General features: G+C 41.1%; 1 protein-coding gene across 1 annotated transcript in view; it reads right to left on the bottom strand.

Annotated features, from left to right (window-relative positions):
• The window catches only part of foxo1a (forkhead box O1 a), a 30,582-nt gene extending 11,088 nt beyond the window's left edge, over window positions 1-19,494 (bottom strand). Inside the window, exon 1 of the mRNA XM_083913850.1 lies at window positions 18,521-19,494. Within this exon, the coding sequence (XP_083769976.1) occupies window positions 18,521-19,180 (660 nt within the window). The 5' untranslated portion in view covers window positions 19,181-19,494. The remainder of the gene's footprint in view (window positions 1-18,520) is intronic.
• Window positions 19,495-20,457: the final 963 nt, after the last annotated feature.

Below are 20,457 nucleotides of genomic sequence, written 5' to 3'. Positions count from 1 at the left end.
TTTCACTCTAACTTCTGGTTGGTGCTGAAATCTGAGCTAGGGATGTAATGATGCATCTTGAGACAGTTAAAGTCGATTCAAATGTGTGACGATTCAAATAGGTTGAGATGAAAAATAAATTAAGATGCAGCTATCTACTTTTGACTTTGATGACATCGGTGCAAAGATGGCTTTGCAGTTAAGTTGTTACGTTTTAGTAAAAGTTTCATATTTCCTGACGCTAGTTTGTTTCTGTAAACAGCGCCTCTGCTAACTGAATGGTGTTCATCATGTGTACGGGGGAACACAGGTCAAGCCTTAGTTTCTATGTTTTTTAATTAAATCATTGCTTTTGCTATTTAAAAAAATATGTTCAGTTTAACTTTTAGAAAGTAAAGGAAATGTGCACTATGTTGCAGTTCATACCTCAGAAATAATTATTCTTTAATTTGAAAAAGAGAAGAGAATAGCCTACATATTTTGTAGATTTTATCACTTTTTGTTGAAAAATTCGTATTGTGAATCAAATCCAATCGTGAGTTGAGTCAGTGTATCCTTACATCCCGACTGATCAGTCTCATTAAACTGTGTTTAATAACAGGCTACTGGTCCAGCTGCAGTATTGTAATCATTGTTATTGTTGTCAGGCACCTGGCCTGGTTAAAGATTGTCCAAACAAACACGATTATAAAGCAAAAGAAAAGGTCTGTCATTTCTGACATGGTGCCAAAAAGAGATTTCAGTCAAATGGTAAAAGGTATTTCTGCAGATCAAAGGGACTGGGTGGCTCTAATGTGTCCCACATAAATATATACAAGGGTAGCCTAATAGATGCCTTAATCACATAAATGTCAGCCCGAACACGCTATAAACTTCAAATAGGATTGTGATTATTCAGTTCCAAGAAACATTGACGTTTAAAATCTTTGCTATACAGACATATTGCTATGTATATTTGCATATTATGATTCAGATAAAAGCAGTTCACATATCTGTTGTCAGAGCCTCTACAGGGGAGAAGTCAGAGCCCCTGCCCCTCAAAAGGTCTCCGTATGGCCCTGCACCACACAGTGCTACCTGGTCTGTGGGAAACACTGAGGTGTGATCTTGCAACGTAATTATCTGTGTAATGTCTGCGGCTGTGACGAAGACAACCTATAGAGTATGTAGTGTACCATTTTTAACCACCAAAGTAAGTGTCCCTAAAGCTGTAACTTGGTCATGTCTGGAGCGTTGTGCTGAGTTAGTGCAATGTGGTTAAGACAGAAAATGTGTAAACCTGTTATTTGCCTAACACCAGCTCAGCAGGTCTGCCTTTTTAACAACAGCATGGAGCTGAGCACACAGCTCCAGGTGAAATGGTGGGGCGACAAGTGACTGGGATCATCCTCTCACTGGGATCACAAAGTCATCAAAAGACACGCTCACGGCAGGTTTTCCCCCTCATGTCAGACGCACTGGTATTCTGTGATCCAGAGGCTGGTTACAACTGATTCCAATAGATTATGAAAACAAGTTTTCTAAAAGTGGCCCATTGTGGCAAACCTGCTGTAGAGGCTGATCAAAGAGGTGACACCAGGGAGCCAGGGAAAGAGCAACGCACACATGAGCGGAAGAGCTAGTTAGTTATTTTTTAGTCAGTTCTGTTTGGCTAAAGATATTACAGGCTGACTCTACTTCAAATAGTGTTTTGGAAAGCTATTTTAAATCTGTCTAAACCGAATGACCTCAAACACCTATAAATCAAATTTATTTTGCTTTTTGGGGGATTTTTGCTTTATTTTGGGGAAATCTGGGCATACTGATCTTCTCACATGCCCAGCTAGCTACTCACAAAGAAGCTCTCTCTCTCTCTCTCTCTCTCTCTCTCTCTCTCTCTCTCTCTCTCTCTCTCTCTCTCACTCTCTCTCTCTCTCACGTACACGCAGAAAATAAAGCAATACACCTTCACATTACCATTCACAAAGCAATCTGAATAGACTACGATGACTTCATATGTTTGCAGTTGATAAGTTATCATCAGCACCAATATTGAACAGACTAGTGATAATCACTGACCTATTTACTAAAGTCAATACAGCAATGATCATAAAAGGCAGAGTGCAGGAAGTGTAAAGCCTCTGGCCATTTTTTACTATTTATACACTTGGTTTCATTAAAACAGTCCGGAGAAAGGGAAATGATTGTTGTCATTAATGTTGCGTAGCAGCGAGCAACACATCACAGCGCCTCAGGACTGGACTGGTCAGGAGCGCATAAACGTGTCACTGTTAGCAGTGATATAAAAATAACTCTGTTTTACCACAATTTCTGTTGTTTAAAAACAGCCCCAGATTAGAAATGAAGACTGACCCTAGGACATGGTTCAAACCAGAAATAGATCGTCTCTGCCCTCGCCCACCATCCAGCCCCCTTCCTGGTCTTCTATTCCTCCCTTGTCCTTTTCAGATGCTCTTCTGGGAAATCATGTATGTACACTACTGGCCGCCGCTGACCTCACACTCATGTTACAGTAAAAAAGGGTCCCTTTTCTCACCCGCTGATGTCAACTTCCAATTATTCAATTTGGCAAAGAGCAGGGAGAGAGAGGAGGCCTGGAAAGAGAGGAGGCTCAGTGTGAACCCCCTTAAATTCACTTTAGAGTCTCTGACTTCTAGGAAAGTACCTCTTCAAAATGGTCATTGTGAGATTCTGAGTTATATGACCATCATTAAGTATAGATGCAAAGGCAGAAAACGCAAGTCATGCAAAAGCAAATCTGTCTGCAAATGTATTTACTGACGGCCTCTTGGCAGGGTCTCCTTTTCACAATCCTCTGCAAGGACTCTGAGCGCAACTGAGCGCCCTCCCCCCAAACACACACACACACACACACACACACACACGCAGCTGAACTTGGAAGCCTGATCGGATGATGATTGGGTAAGCTTAAGATTGATCGGTCTCACAGATGCTGCAGACAAATGATAAATAGACTGTAAGTGGTTTCGTGCATACGGTGAGAAGCACCAAAGCCACTGACACTTTAGGATCTTTCATCGCCGTATGATAGTGTGAGACGACTGCCGCAGTGGAGGGGCTATTAGCGAACTTCCTGCTGCATTGTATCCGCACAGGAAAAGCTGGCCAGTCCTGATACTGATCCCACTGATGCCTCTGGTTTCTATGCAAAACACTGTAGAGTGAGGCCCTGGTAGGCTCAATGCAACAGACTGAAGCAAAAAGCAGGTTCAAGAGCCATTACTTCCTAATCAAAACTCTGTAGTCTGACTGGGCAAAAGAAAAGGAAAAAGGAAAGAGGGGGCCCCCTTGTACAGGTAGGCTTTTCCAGCAGGATAAAGCTCTTACTGTACATCTTAGAAACAGCTCACTTATGATTTGCCCTCATTATAGACCCAAACAAACAGAGCATGGTGAGAAAATAATTAATAATTCGCCATTTCCTCTGGTTTTGCCAAGGTCTGACATGTCATTTCAAAAGAAAAATTGGCTGAATTAGTGAGTGAGTGACTGTACATTTAAACTGTAGACTACACAATCGGCAAGTCAAACAGTCAAAAAGGTTGTTGATTGGAAAATGATGGTATACCTTTTTATGTTTGTTGACTATAAGCCTTAAAATCCAATCTCTTTTTTGCTCTTCCTAGTTTTTAAATTCCATGGCAATCTACAAGTTTGATGCAATTGTTGGCATCTGCGTTAAGCTATCAAGTCATTTCTTATCAATAATAACCAATTCGTGTTTGCTAATTGCTTCTCTTTTCAAGCTGTTACAGCTTAGTAAACTACAAATAACAGAATTAAAATAGTTTAACTTCATAACATTGTCAATTTAAATTTACATTTAGCTGAGGCACTGCTGTTCAAGAAACAGGGACTTTATCGCCTCCTGTCTTACCTGTGGTAGGTGACATTTAATATGATCATTTATTGACTTCCATTGTCATCACATTGAAATGATATCACCATATCATTACATTTTGTCATTTATGATCCAAGGAGTGTGTTAACAGCAATCTCTGTTTACATGCTGAGCTCTCTCTTGTGCTCTTGTGATTTCCTGACTCAGAATTAAGCAGAACACAGCTCATGTGTCCAGACAGGGACTGGGTTGTGCTGGCTAAGCTTACCATGCTGAAATATGTGCATGTGTTGCTATGTGCAACACAACGTGAGTCTGTAAATGCACAGAGCTGTGTCTGTGGAGCGGGGATATTTTTCGCCTCTGATCAGCACAGTGGCTGGGCTGGGCAGCTGCCTGCTCTGCCTGGATAAAGATGCAGTGTGTGGACCACTGCTGGGTGCCTATGTGGCGGCCTGCGCCCATAGGCCTGACCCACCACGGGAGGCAGGGAGGGTGGATTATATTTATACGTCTGTTACCCCGGTTCAACCTGGCACACACAGGGATATCCCAGAGTTGAGAGGCTCTTTAATTGGTACACTACATTTCTGTGTTGTTTATTTTATTGTAACACTGACATAAATAACTTCTAAAATGTGTTGTAACAAAATAAAAAAAAGTTAAAATGGAAGAAAAACGACCACCCACGCCGTTTGAATACGAAACATTGCTTTTAGGTCAGCACTTCAAAAGGGTACATATTAGAGCTAGAGAAGGCTAGAGAACGCAGAAACTGTGTCATAAAGCTTTTTATTTTAACTGTATTTATTCTTGATTTAAATCAGCTCATGGTCAGCAATTGCAGGTGATACTGAACGTACAGCTGCTATTTAATTTTTTGTTATTCAATTCTAGAATTGGTTGGCAATGTAATACCTTGTATGTTTAACGTTACATCACATTACATTACATGTCATTTTTCAGACGCTTTTTAACCAAAGGGACTTCCATTCACACCAATGCCCAGCACAGGGACCAATTTGGGGCTTCAGTATCTTGCCAGAGGACACTTCGACATGTGGAGCAGAGGAGCTGGGGGAGCCAGGGATCGAAAGGCTAATCTTTGGTATGGGGAACACCAACTCGACCCCCTGAGCCACAGCTGCTCTTTTTGCCAGCCGTTAAATATTACTTAATAACGTTATTTGTTTTAGAAAGCAGCCGTCTGAGTATCTTTGCATAGTGATATCAGTGCATAATCCACATCTTCATTCCAACTCAAAAATTCACTATTTTGATTTGGCCAGCATGTCAGTAATCAATGAATTTCCCCTTCTAAAAATCAGTATCAGTCTCAAAAATACCATTTTGGGCGTACATATTGTCGATTATATTTCCAGGGGAGAGACTTAAGGTATACTAATATCCAGGCCTGCTGTCAAGGGGGGAATACCCGTACTGTGTCCAAGGCCCTGCAGGGGGGGAGGCCCCTCTGAGAAAAAAAACATCACTCTTTCCCCCTCTATTCTCTTGTAATACATGCTACAAGTATTGCAAGAAAAGAGAAAAAGATGGGGGAATAAAGCCAAACGTTCGGTGCCCCGTCACTACAGGTCAAGAGTTTACCGTTCAGATTCCCCACTTGAAGAAAATATGCAATGCAACATTTGAAGATCTCGGACCTCTGGGGCTAATGAATGCAAAGTTGAATCTTCAAACTTCTGTCCTACGTGGTGTGTGACAGTAACAGACCGGCATCAGTGCGGAAGACGTTATATTCCTATGCTATTCCTTTCAGGAATAGTTCATTAAGTAGTCTGTGTGTGTGTTTGTGTGTGTGTGTTTTGTGTGTATGTGTATGTGTGCCATTGAAGAGAGAGAAGGTGGCTGATCTCAGAGCATAGAGTTGTAGCAGTAAAGTTGTGAAGTGGTAGTAAATGTAGAGTGTAGTGTTTCATATTTACTCTGGTTTGTTTCTGTAAACATGCACACAATCTTGTCCCAGGCATGGGGAAGACACGCACGGGCCTGCTAATATTGTGGCCTTAACCATGATGTTGTTTTTGTTTTAAAAGGAAAAATATTCCTTTAAAAACAGACTCCTTCTTAGCTGTTCTTTCTTTTCCATTCGTTTTGTTCATTTTTCCTTTTAACTCTCCTTAAATATGTACAGTGTCCATGAAGCAGTATGTATGTCTGTACATTGGGCTGTAATGCATGGTTTACATGTCACAAAAAATCTATGACAAACCATCTGTAGAATAAATATATATATATATATATATATATATATGTACTGTATGTGAATCTTACAGAAGGAGCACTCAGAGACTTTAGTCAAGTCAATAAGTGGTTTGACAGGAACTGACTACTAGACTGTGATTCAGCTCCGTTTGTCATGGTTATCTTAAGAATATAATAATATACTGTATATAATCTTGATCTGTATTTCAAATGCAAAACACAGTTTGTTGAACATCAACACAATGCTCTGTTTTTTTGTTTTGTTTAAATTCAATCATCTGCGTCATTGTGCTACAGTACACCAGTGCCTTCTGATAACACATAAAATATACGGTATTGGAAGCGTGTTGCAATGGTAAACAAATGTCTCATGAGAACAGTTGGAATGTGTTACTATGTTTTCATTTTGCTGCTGAAAAGAATTAATAAAGAAAGAGAAATATAATTAAAAAAGCTTAAAACTGTGCTATTAGTCTTTTAATCTGGAGCTACATTGAGATGTATGACTACATAAATGCTATTATAAAGATAAAAAAACAAAACAAAATTAAGTGATAGTGTCCCTCCCATTTTCGTGAGGGACATGAGACAGCAAGTGTGACATTAATCCAGGGCACCGAGACCTGAACTTGGCAACCCAGTCGGAGGGGCCATTATCAAGCTGGCACCAATACAGGTCAGGATAGGAGCCATACATGAGTAAACCAGAGCCTCACTCCAGCATTTACTTTGGCTCTATTTAACTGACCTCCACACAGTATTATTTGGCTGATTATGTCAACCACAACATGTCAATATGATAATTTAAAACGATGATTTAGAGTAATGATAAGAAATAACATTGATTCATTTCATTTCCCAGCTCTGAGTAGAGCTAAGCGGAAGAATGAAAAAAAAAAACACTGGAAGAGGAAGAAGCCACATAATCTGGCGTCATGCTCAGTGTTGCTTCCTCCACTCATGGCATCACTGTACTGGCACTGCATACCTCGTACTGCTTTCAAAGTACCCACTGCCTGTCAGCCATGGGCTGGAATTTGCATCACTTAAAAGGGAGAGGAGCAGTTGAAGGACGAGAAGTCATAGATTCTAGAAAAGCTGCAGCTCCATGTTCTGGCTACAGCCGGGTGATATGACACTATATATCGCCAAAACGCTATAAAAAAAAATAATTCTTTTTTTATTCTACATTTTTTCTGTCGTGATGTCAAAAAAACAGCAGCCAATAGTGTTATGGTAATATTTATGTGGACACCACTTTACATTCTGATCCTTGCATGTTATGTTCATTTTGCACAAAAGTTCTTAATAAAATGAAAAAAATACTTAGTACAAAAATAAGCTTTACCATGTGTTTATTTCATATAGGCTATTTATCTATTGAATTACCAGAAAAAGATGAAGCACACATTCACTATGTGCAACATTAAATGAATAATCTTTCCTGACATCATATCTCATGATATAACTCCAATCTTAGTACTGAATAGCAGATGTGCGATACACACATGCAAGAAAGTGGCACCATGGTAGAAGAGGGTAAATATTATAATAAACTGATTTTACTTGGTAAAGTCTGTGAAACAATTTTTACATATCAAGATTAATCTGCATAAAATTCCAAAAGAGTGTCTTTAAACAATAAGAATAATGATTCTGGATTGTTAATTTACATGACGACAGAAAACCCAGTGTCGTACTACATATCAAGATTCCTTTTTTTCTTTATTGTCACTCACGTCAAGCAGGACATGAATGATTCATTGAGAGAAAAATGAGTCCACATGTGGTTACATGTCTAATCTGTTGCCTGACTGGCACTGCTGCATTTTCTAGAATCCAACGCAGTGCTGAGTGGAAACTACACTGTACAGACTTCACCCTCAAACTAAATACAGTTAATTTTATATCTAGCAGTTCATACGGACAATGGGACATACATAAATACTCTCAGGAAAACTACATTGTGTTTCCTCATCAGTCATGGTGATAAAACAACAGTTTTAGTTAAGGTGGTATGTGTGACTACAGGATAACTGCTAGTAACCTCTCCTCTGCCTGTGAGGTGTTTCTTTTATAAACACTACGTCATCCAAGAGTCTCGCTATACAACACGGACAATAGTGCCGCAGTGTTGCAACCTAAAATGAATACTCCTGAGGGTGGATTTGCACTGTTACGCACTTTGACCTTGAAACAAACTATTAGTTCCTGTGAAAACAGAAGCAGGGAACCTGCTGTCTGACGCACAGTCATAATGGCACTTCTGATTAAAGAGCGCATTTAAATTTCCACCCCTGCCATGCCACCTACAGAGCTCCTGTGAGTGTTCATGTATGTGGACACAATCACACATGCATTCAGGCATGTGTGATTGTGTCCACATGGTGATAATGCCTGGCCAGTCTGAAAGGCACCGCGCATAATCGCTTTAGGGCGGGAATTGCACAACAATGTGGGTCTGGGTAATGCCTGTGGTTTGGGGCCCTCCGCGGTGAGCGGTCCCGTAAAAGCGTTGCTTTACTCACTCCCTGTGTGTCTGCAGCCAGTTCACATGCACACATGAGCTATGAGAAATAGATAGGGCACCACGTGTGATGGAGAAGCGTTGAGGGCTTTCACTTCTCATTTGAATGGTTAAATTATTCGATTCCATCCAACAGTTCCTCTTCTCACAATGTAAAACAATGCTGAGGTCTTCCAGTTAACCCCACATGAGATTTTTCCAAAGGTTCTGACTAATGAGAAGTTGTGGTGGCAGACAGAGCAATAGTATATTCTTTGAAACAAACTGCTATGCCTGGGCAAACCCTCTGCCAAAACAGATGATCACATGCTCTCACCCTGCTACTACCAAACCCACACTGAGAACAAAACAATCTGACTCATTCTAAATGACTGTTTACCTGACCACGCCGCTGAATGTCAACTCTTTTTTTTTTACTCCAGATTAAAGCAACCTGCGTGGTTCTTTTCTGTCCTGTTGAATGAGGTTGGACTCTCTGCTGGTATCTCTTTGTATATCACATTACACTCTCTGTGCAGTTATGAACTCTCCACTCACTGATTGCTCTGTCCTCTGGTCCACAGCCAGAAAGAGAACTGACAAAACAGAATTCTGGCAGGAGTGCTGCATGATTGTGCAATGCCACTGTCTGAGGTGAACGGAAACACCCATGTGCACATTTGACATGATTTGTTTGAATGCACTAAATGAAAAAGGCACTTTACTGGGATTTTCCTGGGTCCTTTCCAGTGAGATAAAGGCTCTATAAGTGTGAACTTAGCAGCTGTAGCACCAGCTGTGTCACTAACTAAGGTTTGATGATATCACTTATAGCTAGTTATTATTCCTCAGCTCAGTAAACATGAATTGTAATAGCTAGACCATCAAGAAATCCATGCTGTGATTTGGTATCAAAAACTTTTGACATTTGAATATTTCATTTTCAATTGTATTTTTGGCTTCTGTTCTGTAAATGGCTTCGAAACTCTAGTATTGTCAATATACCCAGGAAAGCCATCCATGCTCTGAATGGGTCTCTAGTTTGTGATTGTAAAGTTTTATGAGTCAGTGAGGTGAAGTTTCAAACTGGTCTTACCAACATTTAATTGGCTACTGTGGAGACCAACATCATCATATATGAATAAACTGTGCTCATTGAAAGAGTCTCAGCTTTCCAGTCATATCCTATTTGTTCAACTCCAAGACATTTTCAGGGCCTCAGTATGCAGAAACATTCAAATACTCAATGTTAGAATAGGCAAAAATAACACGTTTGCAGCAGTTGTAATAAAAAAACTGCATGTGTTTTGCCCCAAACTGCCTGTGATCATCAGAAAGTGGGTATGCCTTGAAGATGCATCTTGAGGTGAGAGGTAAAGGGACCAATTTGGAAATGGCCATGCCAGTCTTTCCTTTACTAAATTCAGCCAAACTTTGCCCTCATCCCAACGATGTTGGCATGACATGGCTGGAACTAGTGGGTTCCTTGGGTTGTCTAGTTTCCAACATCTCGCTCTAAAGACAGTAATGTCGTCCGGAAACACTTACACTCCCACAAGTCTCAGACGGTTAAAGAAAAAACCATGTCATATTCAAATAGCAATAGAGATAAATATCAAAATAAGTCATCTAAATAGAAAAACTTGAGTTTCTGTGATATATTCTTAAAATTGAAATCTAATAACAACATTTCTACTAATCATAAAATGTATTCAGAAATATATTTTTATTTTTCCTTTCCGCTGTCAAAGAACTAAAAGAACAAACTTTTCTTGTAGTTCACCTCAGATTGGTGCAGCCAGAAAGTTCTTGATTAGGGAAAAACCTGAGATCAAAAAGCATATCAACCGCCTGCAGATACAATGGGGTTGTTTTGTTCTGTGGAGCAACAGAAATCTCAACTATTACCACTTTAAAGTGAAGCTTATTTCCATGTCACAAAGGTTCTGCATGTTTTGGGGACATTTGAGTGAAGAAATTCCTTGTGTTTGCAATACAGTTTGGCAAGCAGAGCAATGACCCAGCTGATTCTGAACTTTTAAAGCCTCTTCGACTCAACAAACATGATCCCCTGTGTGTGGTATGTGTGTCACAGCTTCTGTCATTGCTCGATGGTTTCCTCCCATGGCATTCTCGACCATACTGCTAAAGTTTTACTGTTAGAACGGTGACTTAGCGCCGGCAAATGGAATCAATTGTCAATAGTACTCGTAGTTGACTTCATAGGTACAGAATGGCTGGATCATTATACACACGTGTACCACACAGACATAAACGCCATTTGATATCCTTGCTTTCATTTTTATTTCAGTCATTCTCTGAAATTGAGAACGAGAACAAGAGAACAGAGAGTGACGCCAGGGCTAAGAGGTAAACAAATGTGGAGCAGGACAGAAGGACAACATGAGGTTGTGAAATAATCTGTGGGGCTACTAGTTGTTGCCTAATCAAATCAGTCTGCATGGGCACAGTTACATCACTTTGAACGTGACACTATTTTTCACCCATCTACATCACATTTTGTTACAACGAAGACCCAAAAACACCAAAACAAGTGGATCTACTTAGTTATACTAGTTATTTGATCGGAACATTTATTGTTTTTGCACTGCTTTTTAAGACCGGGGCTGTGCCAGCTATGCTGTTTCAGCACATCCAAGCACTAAGTAGTGTGAAAAGCAAAGCAGGGGTGGTTTTGCAGTTGTAGGGAGATATCAGATTAAAATCAGTTGGGGAGAGAAGGAAAGTCAGAATATCACGCCACAATTAAAAAGATATAAAAGCCTGTGCAGAAATGTTCCCTGTGTTGGCCTGTCTGTCTGTCTGCCATCGTGTCTGTGGATCTGCCAGCAGCAGGGCTTTAATTATGGGGCCCAGGTTATGTGAACACACACACAAAAACACACACATATCTCTAACACAGTGCCTCACAGTTCCGCTGACTAACCAGTGGCACCAGACTTTGGCCTGCGGCTCCCTGATTCCAGTAAATGTCTTGTTATGCAACTCCTAACAAGTGTCACCCAGTTTGAACTTAGAGCATTCTGCGTCTCTGCAGCTCTCTTTCTTTCTTTCTCTTCATCTCTTAATTTTTCTCCGAAGACAGAGCAGTTAGTTAGGGGGGGTAGGGGTGGGGGGTGGCGGCAGTTACCCTTCCCAACACTAAGTGTGCCTTGCTTTGTGAAGAGGCTGAAAACCAGGAATGGAGAGGCAGGCGGCGAAGGCAGGAAATGGGGTGGATGGTGAGGAGAACTCCTCCAGCTCTGAGAAACACAGCTGCCCCTCATGTCTTGGGGTAATGCCAAGGTTGGAGTCCTCGACTGCCTCTGTGTGTGTGTGTGTGTGTGTGTGTGTGTGTGTGTGTGTGTGTGTGTGTGTGTGTGTGTGTGTGTGTGTGTGCGTGCGCGTGTGTTGAACTATTAGAAACAGGAGCTGCAGCTCAGTCCAGCTCCCTGTCATTCAGACCCAGAGAAACACACACTTTGTGATTGGTGATGAGGTACAATCAGCTTTGGGCTCACTCAGGATTAGAACTCCTTAATTCTTAGCTTCTGTATTTCTTTAAGCCGTATTCCTCGGGTTCATGGGAAAAACATTTTAGATAACTCACAGCAATTACCTACACCTCGGATCTAAATGGAGAACAAGAACACTTAGTCAGGAAAGCCAAACCATCTAACATTAAAGCTAATAAAACAGGGGTAGACCCAAAGATATAATTATCAACTAATTAAACCTTAAACAATTAGAATGACCTTTAATGTGGTGTTTAAGAAGGGCTGGGCAACATTTACTGCGAGACAAAAAAAATCTGTAGTCATTGTGCTACAGCATTGATACTAATGTGGCACTCCCTTTGATGTCATAATACAAGATTTATTTTGTATTGCCTCCTTTTATCTATAAATAGTACCATGCCCATTAGGAGTGTGTGCCCGGAACGAGACGATTCCTTGACTCCCGGTATTGCTGCTTGAAGCGTTGTCAGGCGGTGTGCCCATTCAGAGTGAAAGGCCGTTCGGAATGCGTGACTGTGCTTGCAGTGTTACGCAAGAACCCTTCATCTAATTGACACTGCAATACTTTCAGTCTTATTGATACACCTGCCTAGTGCAAAGTCAATCAGATGAACAGTTCTTGAGATATGTGAAGGACAGTCATACATGCATACATACACAGACAGAGATTCCTTAATTTATAGTTGGATGATGCTGCTACAGCATATCCCCATTCACCAAATGGCACCAAATGTGTCATGACTACTCAGACACTGTATCTACACATGTCCACCAAATTTGTTTTACAAATGGGCATGACTTACATGGATAGCTTAATCTGTGTCTGAGATTTACAGTTCACAAGTTACAGGCCAAAACATATAGTTTGTCATTATAGCACCACCATCCAAACTGCATCAAACTCAAAAATCATTCAACAATGCACCACCTTTGCAATTGCTGTACAGAAGAGTAGGTCTGATGGAATTTAGAAAATGTGTCACCATTACATAGATTGTCCAACTGGGAGCACTGACGAGTTGTATTGAACACTGTAAAATGTCCTGCTTATATACCAACAAATCCCTTAACCCAAATCTGTAACCCATTATGTTTTTACATTGAAAAAATAGAATATCAACAGAAATATCAATACCAGCATTGGCCTTGAAATATCAGTAAAGATCGGGCTATGGTAACGTTCATTGGCTTTCAGTTTCTTGGAACAGCTAGTGTTTTGATACCAATCCCCACTGAGGTGCCTTGGAGCCATGACTTAGTTATGCTGTACAGCCAAACTAAAGTTGCCTGCCCTGTATTCCACACACTCGTATCCCGACCTGCTACACCACCCCTCTGAGCCTCCCCTCTCGATGATACCTATAGTGTTGGTCATTGGAGTCAATGGGTGCATTTACATGGTACTGACCCTAGTGTCACTTGCTGTACAATTTTCTCGGACCTACGTGTTTGTCTACTCCAGCACAGTTTGTTTTGAGATCCGTGGGAGTGTTTACCAGCGTAGGTTGAAGAATTTCAGGTCAAGAGGGCGCCGTGTACAGAGAGACCTACGACAGAATTGATCCCGATACTGACATCAAAGAGCACCTGAAGCATCCAGCACCACTGACTGAAACTAAATATTTATCCTGTGGTGATGTACAGATAGTAGAGAAATGCAAGAAGAAAGAACTGATTTTTTTAGCAGGTATGCAAGCATGCATGTGTACTGTACTGTATTAACGGATGTGTGAAATTTTGATGTATGCTGCAGCCTGAAAGACTTTAAATATCTGAATACACTACATTACATTACATTAATTTTATGGAGTAAAATAAGTAACCAGTTCTGTAGAGAGGTTTGGTGATACATAATTTGTGCCATCTGTTCTTCTTCCTGTTGGATGATGTCCTGTGCCAGGGCCAGTGCCCAGTCCATTTGGAGAACTTCTCCAAGCTGGTTCCACCTGGCACAACTGTCCTCAAAATTCACACTGTCGCAGAAGGCCTGAGAAGTGTGGAGGCTGTCATGACTCAGTTCAGACACGACTGTGCATGTGATCAGCAGCGCTGAGAAACAACCTCGGCCTCAAACAATTAGAGAACAGACAGCGCTAATCATAGATTAATGAAAACTTCATGTGCTTCAGCCCGTTCCATTCAGGAGAGCCCCATCTGTTCAGAGAGATCAGGCACACAGAGAAATGATCCCTGGTTAACTTCAAACAGACTGAACCTAAAGTGAATTATAATCAGTGTTTGAGGGTGTTAAACAATCATTGGTACTTAGAAACAAAGCATTTGTGCTGTGATTTCTGTCGCCGTGATCTTACAGCACAAAAGAGACCACAACACAACACACTTAACTTCTGACCCAGCACTCAACCAATGAATCCAACCAGTATTTCCACAAACCACAGAACATGTATCGTTCTCATCTGGTTGTTTTATTCTCTCCTGAAGGTTCACAGAGTTCAAATTAAAAAGTTGGCCTTTGTTTGAATATGGAGTCATTAGCATAGCATAACTGGTGTCTGCCACACTAATTATATATTTCTGCGTTTCCAGTCAGTCAAGTCGTCTCAGTCGAGAAGGAATATCACAAGGTAGTTGGAGATGAATAGGCTATACTGAGAATTTTACATAAAAAATATATGTGTTTCATCAAATGGAGACAATGGAGAGAATCAAGGCGTTAAATGCTGATTAATGAATTAAACTGTCTGGAAGTCAGAACCAGCACAACGAACACATGGCTGGCCACAAAATTACCATTTCACATTGTCATCTTTCCTCAGCTTCTCTCCAGCCGAGGCTCATAACTAAGCTCGCTCTGACGAGACAATGTTTGATAGCCCCCCTGTGTGGAACCGAGGGGAGCTCTATGAATAACTCCCCTTGCAGCAGTGAATGGCACTTTGCTTTCCCACAGTATTACTCAGTCTACACCCCCAACATGGCAGGGTAAGCAACAAGCCCATGCGGTGGCTGAGTGCCCCTCTGCAAGCTGGCAATCTCACAAAAAGTGTTATATGGATTAAACAACACTGACAAACTTCACTGTTTATTTAGGTGTATTAATGAAAGACACATGTTCACAGTCTTTGTCACTGTGAGTGTGTTACATGCTTTGCAAAATGATCTACTATACGTAATAATGCTGTATAACAACTTCCTAATTACAGAGTATCAAGTACTCAAAATATATATTGCCAATCCAAATTGCCAATATTACTTTAGCATACTTCATTTACGAAATGTATCTTACGTCTTTCTGTTATTCTATTAGTCACCAGTGCTAACATTACTCCTTTAAACTTTGCATTTATTACTCTAATGTTTTTATTCTAATGTTGTTCTAATATTTGACTAATCTCTGGCACAATAATTGACCCTATACTTTTTAAATTTTACTTACAGAGTAAAGTAAAGAGTAGAGTAAAGTTCTGTCTTATCGTATCGTTTAAAGGCAACTCCAGAGCTGATGTTTTTTCTCTGATATGCTGCAATCTCAGACTCTTACTTGACAACTCTGGTTTACTGGATGTACAGTGCTACCATTCAATGTGTGAGAGAGGTGCCAGCTATCAGGCTTTATACTGCATCTTCCGCTATCTCGGCTATCTATTAGCAGGGAAATGGTCAATGCATCCAAGGCTTAAGTCGTTTGTGACTGGTTTAAAGTAATACAAAGCCCAAGCATTGTTCCCCATACCAGTATGAACACATACATAGATAGGTCTTGCTATGTGAGACTACTACTTGACTAACACTGTAGCTGCGTAAGGTGATGCCTTACCAAACACTGCCTCTTGCTTCTTTAAGCAGATCCCCATACGCTTCCGTACACTTAGTGATAACTGGGTCCCTGTGGATGTATTCCCATGTTCATGAATCCATCTTAAAGATGGTTTAGGCAGGTTTTTTTGTATTATTAGACAAAAAGTCCTTAAAAACCTTTCAGCATATCGTAATTCAAGTGGTCTGAGAGAAAACTAGACTTCTGCACCTCCTCTCAGCTCTGTTTTCATACTTTAGAAACTCTAGCCTGTGACCGAAGACTTTGGCCAATCACAAGTCATTTCTTTCAGCTGTCCGACAAACGCAGATGTGCATGCACGTCCCTTCAGATGGGGAAAGCCTGATTCAATGGCGGAAAATACTTCTGTAAAAGTTGTCATTCCAGCATTTGGCAACAACAGCAAACCACAACAAGTGCCTACACTGCAAAGTAAATGCAAAAAAGGAAGACAGACTTATCAAAAGAGTCTTTAAAAGGATCTGACAATAAACTCAACAAAACACATGTAAATATTGGTGAAGCCTTTCAGAGATAGAGAGAAAATGGTCTTCTTCTAACAGTAGCCACAGGCTTGACTCTGACTAATTAAAGTTATGAAGCACATGCCTATGCCAATACTCATCTAGTGGTGAAAATGGGCCTTTCGGGCCTTTCTAAAAAAAACTGCCTACCTCAGCTTTATTTTGGTTTCATTGATTAACTATTAATTACTCTGTAATCTCATTTGGGATGAGGGCTATTCTCTGCTTATTGGAAAACAACATTTTTGTTCTTTTCAAGCACAATGTTGGAGAGCTCAGTCGTGGATAAGCAACCTTTGATGTACAGACACACACACACACACACACACACACACACACACACACACACACACACACACACACACACACACACACTAACACAGTGCACCTATAGTTAGACTCTAGTTAATGAAGTAATCAGAAATGCACATTTGAAGTTAAAAGCACCATGCGTTCAAATCCATAGTAGGTTTTGGAACCTTTTAAAGTACCAATGTATATGATGAATAATGGAGGGAAATGTTGCTTTTCCTTAAGAACCAAACCTACATGGACATTATCACCACACACTACACATCTGCCCAGTACAGCCACTTTGTTTACTATGTATTTCACCACACTGAGGGTTTTTTTCCACTCTTGTATAATCTGACTGACAGCACTACGTTTGACAGCTCAACATGATTTCTGTGCTTTTTGTAAACACTGTGGTCAAATTGATGAATATGGAGTGGGGTGTTGCTGGAAACTACATTTGTGTTCTTTGTGACAGTCCTTTTTCAATGGTTAGAAAAGCAAAACCAGTGCATGGCAAAATATGAAAGCTGTGGCTTAATAATTATATCGTTTGGTATCTGCCCATGTGATTCAGTAAAAAAAAATCCAGTAGGCATTCGTGTCTGGCTGACATGAATGTGTCATCTCTCAGCATATGACTCAAACATGGGAGCCTGCTCTGACAGAGGAAGACAAAAACCCTCCACAACTACTTTAAATTTCATTGGCAACCCAGGCAGCCTACAACAGAGGGAAGCTGTAATAAATATCTCAATGTGTGACTATGGGCACAATATGATTTCCCGCTGGGAGACTAGACTGTCATTAATTTATTGTCTGACACCACTGAAACTATGTGTCTCCATAGGGAGGTTTACGCCCTTCAATAGTGTTCAGTGGGAGGGCCTGCCACACCACATCAGAAATTTAAAGTCACCAATTGTGTAATGTTCTGGACAGTTTCCAGGACGCATGAATGCTTTTCGTATCTCCTCACAACACAGACGTCTAAACACAACCTCATTCAAGGCACACGCTCTAATATGGAAAACTGTGATTTCGCCTTTAAATCCATCATTAATTAATTAAAACTGCAAAAACAGAAAAGCTGTTTCAAACATACCATGCCACAGTCACGGCATTTCTGAAAAGCACACTGAGGGAAGCAATAAGGCAAAGAGAAAAAAAAACCCTGTTGAGTCAGCAGACTCCTATAAATCACATACTGCAGGGAGAAGTCAGATGACTGTCGAAGGTCATGATGGCAATTGGCCAGTTTACTGAATTGCCATTAACTAGATGGATAACAATGAAGGGGGGGGCATGGTTTCGTAAGACCACGAATGGGAGCAAATGATAAACAACGCTCCAGATATTTATCTTCATGCTCTTTAGTCAATGTAGAAACTGGAATTTGTGGGGCACAAAAATAAAGATCCTTTGCAAATATTAGCAGACGTCCCTGCAGGAGATGCAGTAACAGTAACAACCATAGATGATAGAGATAAACACTTAACAACTCTGATCAATACTCACAATAAAGTGACTATTTAACGCCACATAAACGACGGGAAGCCCTGGAGGGATGTTATACCACAAAAGATAAAAACAGCATAAAGCACAATTTAGTCCCTGTGAACCCACTGTTAAGTACCATAGACACAATAAAGCGCCTCACTGAAAAAACTTTGTTAGAACTCTGGCACAGGCTGCCGCTTTATCAGGCATACGCAACAGCAGCAGCCATAAACCATTCAAGCTGTAAACTCCCACCGCGCACTCAAACACTCACAGACTTACACGCATTGTAGCATATCTAAGAGTTCAAAAAGAGAGGAAAAAGACACGTACCTTCCAGCCTGCAGAGCTGTTGCTGTCTCCCTTGTCCTTGAAATAAGGCACACTCTTCACCATCCAGTCGTAAATCTGGGACAAAGTTAGTCGGTTCTCGGGAGAACTTTCAATCGCTTTGGTTATGAGGTCTGCATATGACATATTCCCCCATGCGTTTCGCCGGGAGGAGCTGCTCTTTCTCTGGGCAGCTGCGGCAGCTGCGGCCGCGGCCGCCGAGGACGACGAGCCGACCGGGGAGGAGAGCAGAGGCACCTGCTGCTGCTGCTGCTGCTGCTGCTGTTGATGATGATGCGGGAGTTGCGGGTTCGGGTGCTGCTGCTGATGCTGATGTTGCTGCTGCTGATGATGTTGCTGCTGATGTTGCTGCTGTGGAGGTTGCTGGTGGACGCAGTTCTCCTGACACTGGAAATCGGTGCACAGGATGACAGGCTTCTGCTCCGTGAAGTCTTCGGTTTCCTCCAGCAGGCTGAGGTTGTTGATGAACTCGTTGCCGGTGGGCTCCTGCTTCACAGAGGGCACCGGCGAGGACGTGTTGGAGTCGCCCGGGTTGATGAACTCCGGCCGGGGCAGAGGCCAAGTGCACGACCGGGGCCGCGACAGGGGCTCAAAATCCGGGTCGATTTCCACCAGGTGTGGCTGCTGGGCCGCTTCCGCCATGGTCGAGAGGTGACGGAGCCAAGAGTTACAATGTCATGTAAATGTGACGAACCCCTCAAAAGTCTCAACTTCGTCTCTCAAATGTGAGTGAATACACAATAAATCTGTCCGGTAAAATAGTGCTCCGCCTGGGCGCCAAGTCTACACTGAAAGTCACATCCCAAGCCGGTAAAAATCTTAACAATAATAAAAAAAAAAGTGTGTTTGTAAAAAGGCTCTTCCTCAGAAAACAAAAAGTTGTCTGGGTGTCCACGGTGTGTTGACCAGCGGGTTTGTTTTTGTTATCCACTCGTAGGGATGTTCCGTCTGCGCCCCGGACAGCCTGTTGACTCTCTGCTGTACAGCATGTGAGGAGGTCTTACTGGAACTATCATCAGTCAGCTGACACCGCCCACATTTGATTGACAGCACAAGAGCGCCAATGAATGGCATCGAAAGAGTTGGATGAAAAAAATGGTCCTTGTTTTCATTCTTCCGTCTAGCAAACGTCTCATCTGAGAACCAAAAAATAATCTTTTCTCTGTCAGCTGTTTCTCTCTCTGAAGATAATAGATCAGCTCACCGGTATTTGATTTTAAAATGATATGTAGCATATTATTTTACACGCCATTACTTTTTCATACTTCTCTCTCTATATTTGTCTTACCCTGATGATAAAATTGAATTTATGTGAAAATATATTTCCACCTCGCAGCCTAAACCATAAAAAAGGGTTATTTTATAAGAAATAATATATAAAACAATACAAAACCTAAAAACAAATACCAAGCTAAACTTGGGATAATACAGAGATAAACAGGGCTACATTTTAAAAAGACTGACAATACCAACTCTGTATAATAAAAACACAAAGACATATTAAAAGGGTTAAGAATATTTTGATTGAAAGACAACAAAACAGTATCTGTCTTCACTTGTAGCTGTAATGCTCTACTTCTCGGTGGTTTGTTGGACCAAACGCTTTGTGTTTCCTTATCCAACCATGGACTTTATTGGCATCTTGAGGCATTGGGAGGTATTACAACCAGACACAGCTCAGACATCTAATCTCTTCCGCATAGCCTTTACAAAGACTATCACTCCAAAATACTTGTTTGTTTTTGTTTTTTAATCACGTGTACTTTTTGTCCCATTCATTTATCTCCTACTCTGCTGTAACCTATCAGCAATCAACTAATACATATACAGTGATCTAACCAGGCAGCAGTGTCAAGAGCAAGTCTGGGTTAAACATAAAGCATGTACAGTATTAGTTTCAAAATAAAATGGTATTGTCA

This window comes from Echiichthys vipera (assembly GCF_963691815.1).
Source record: "Echiichthys vipera genome assembly, chromosome: 5".
Taxonomy (NCBI): domain Eukaryota; kingdom Metazoa; phylum Chordata; class Actinopteri; order Perciformes; family Trachinidae; genus Echiichthys; species Echiichthys vipera.
Note: the sequence above shows the minus strand (reverse complement) of the source record. Positions and strands in the feature narration are given on the sequence as shown.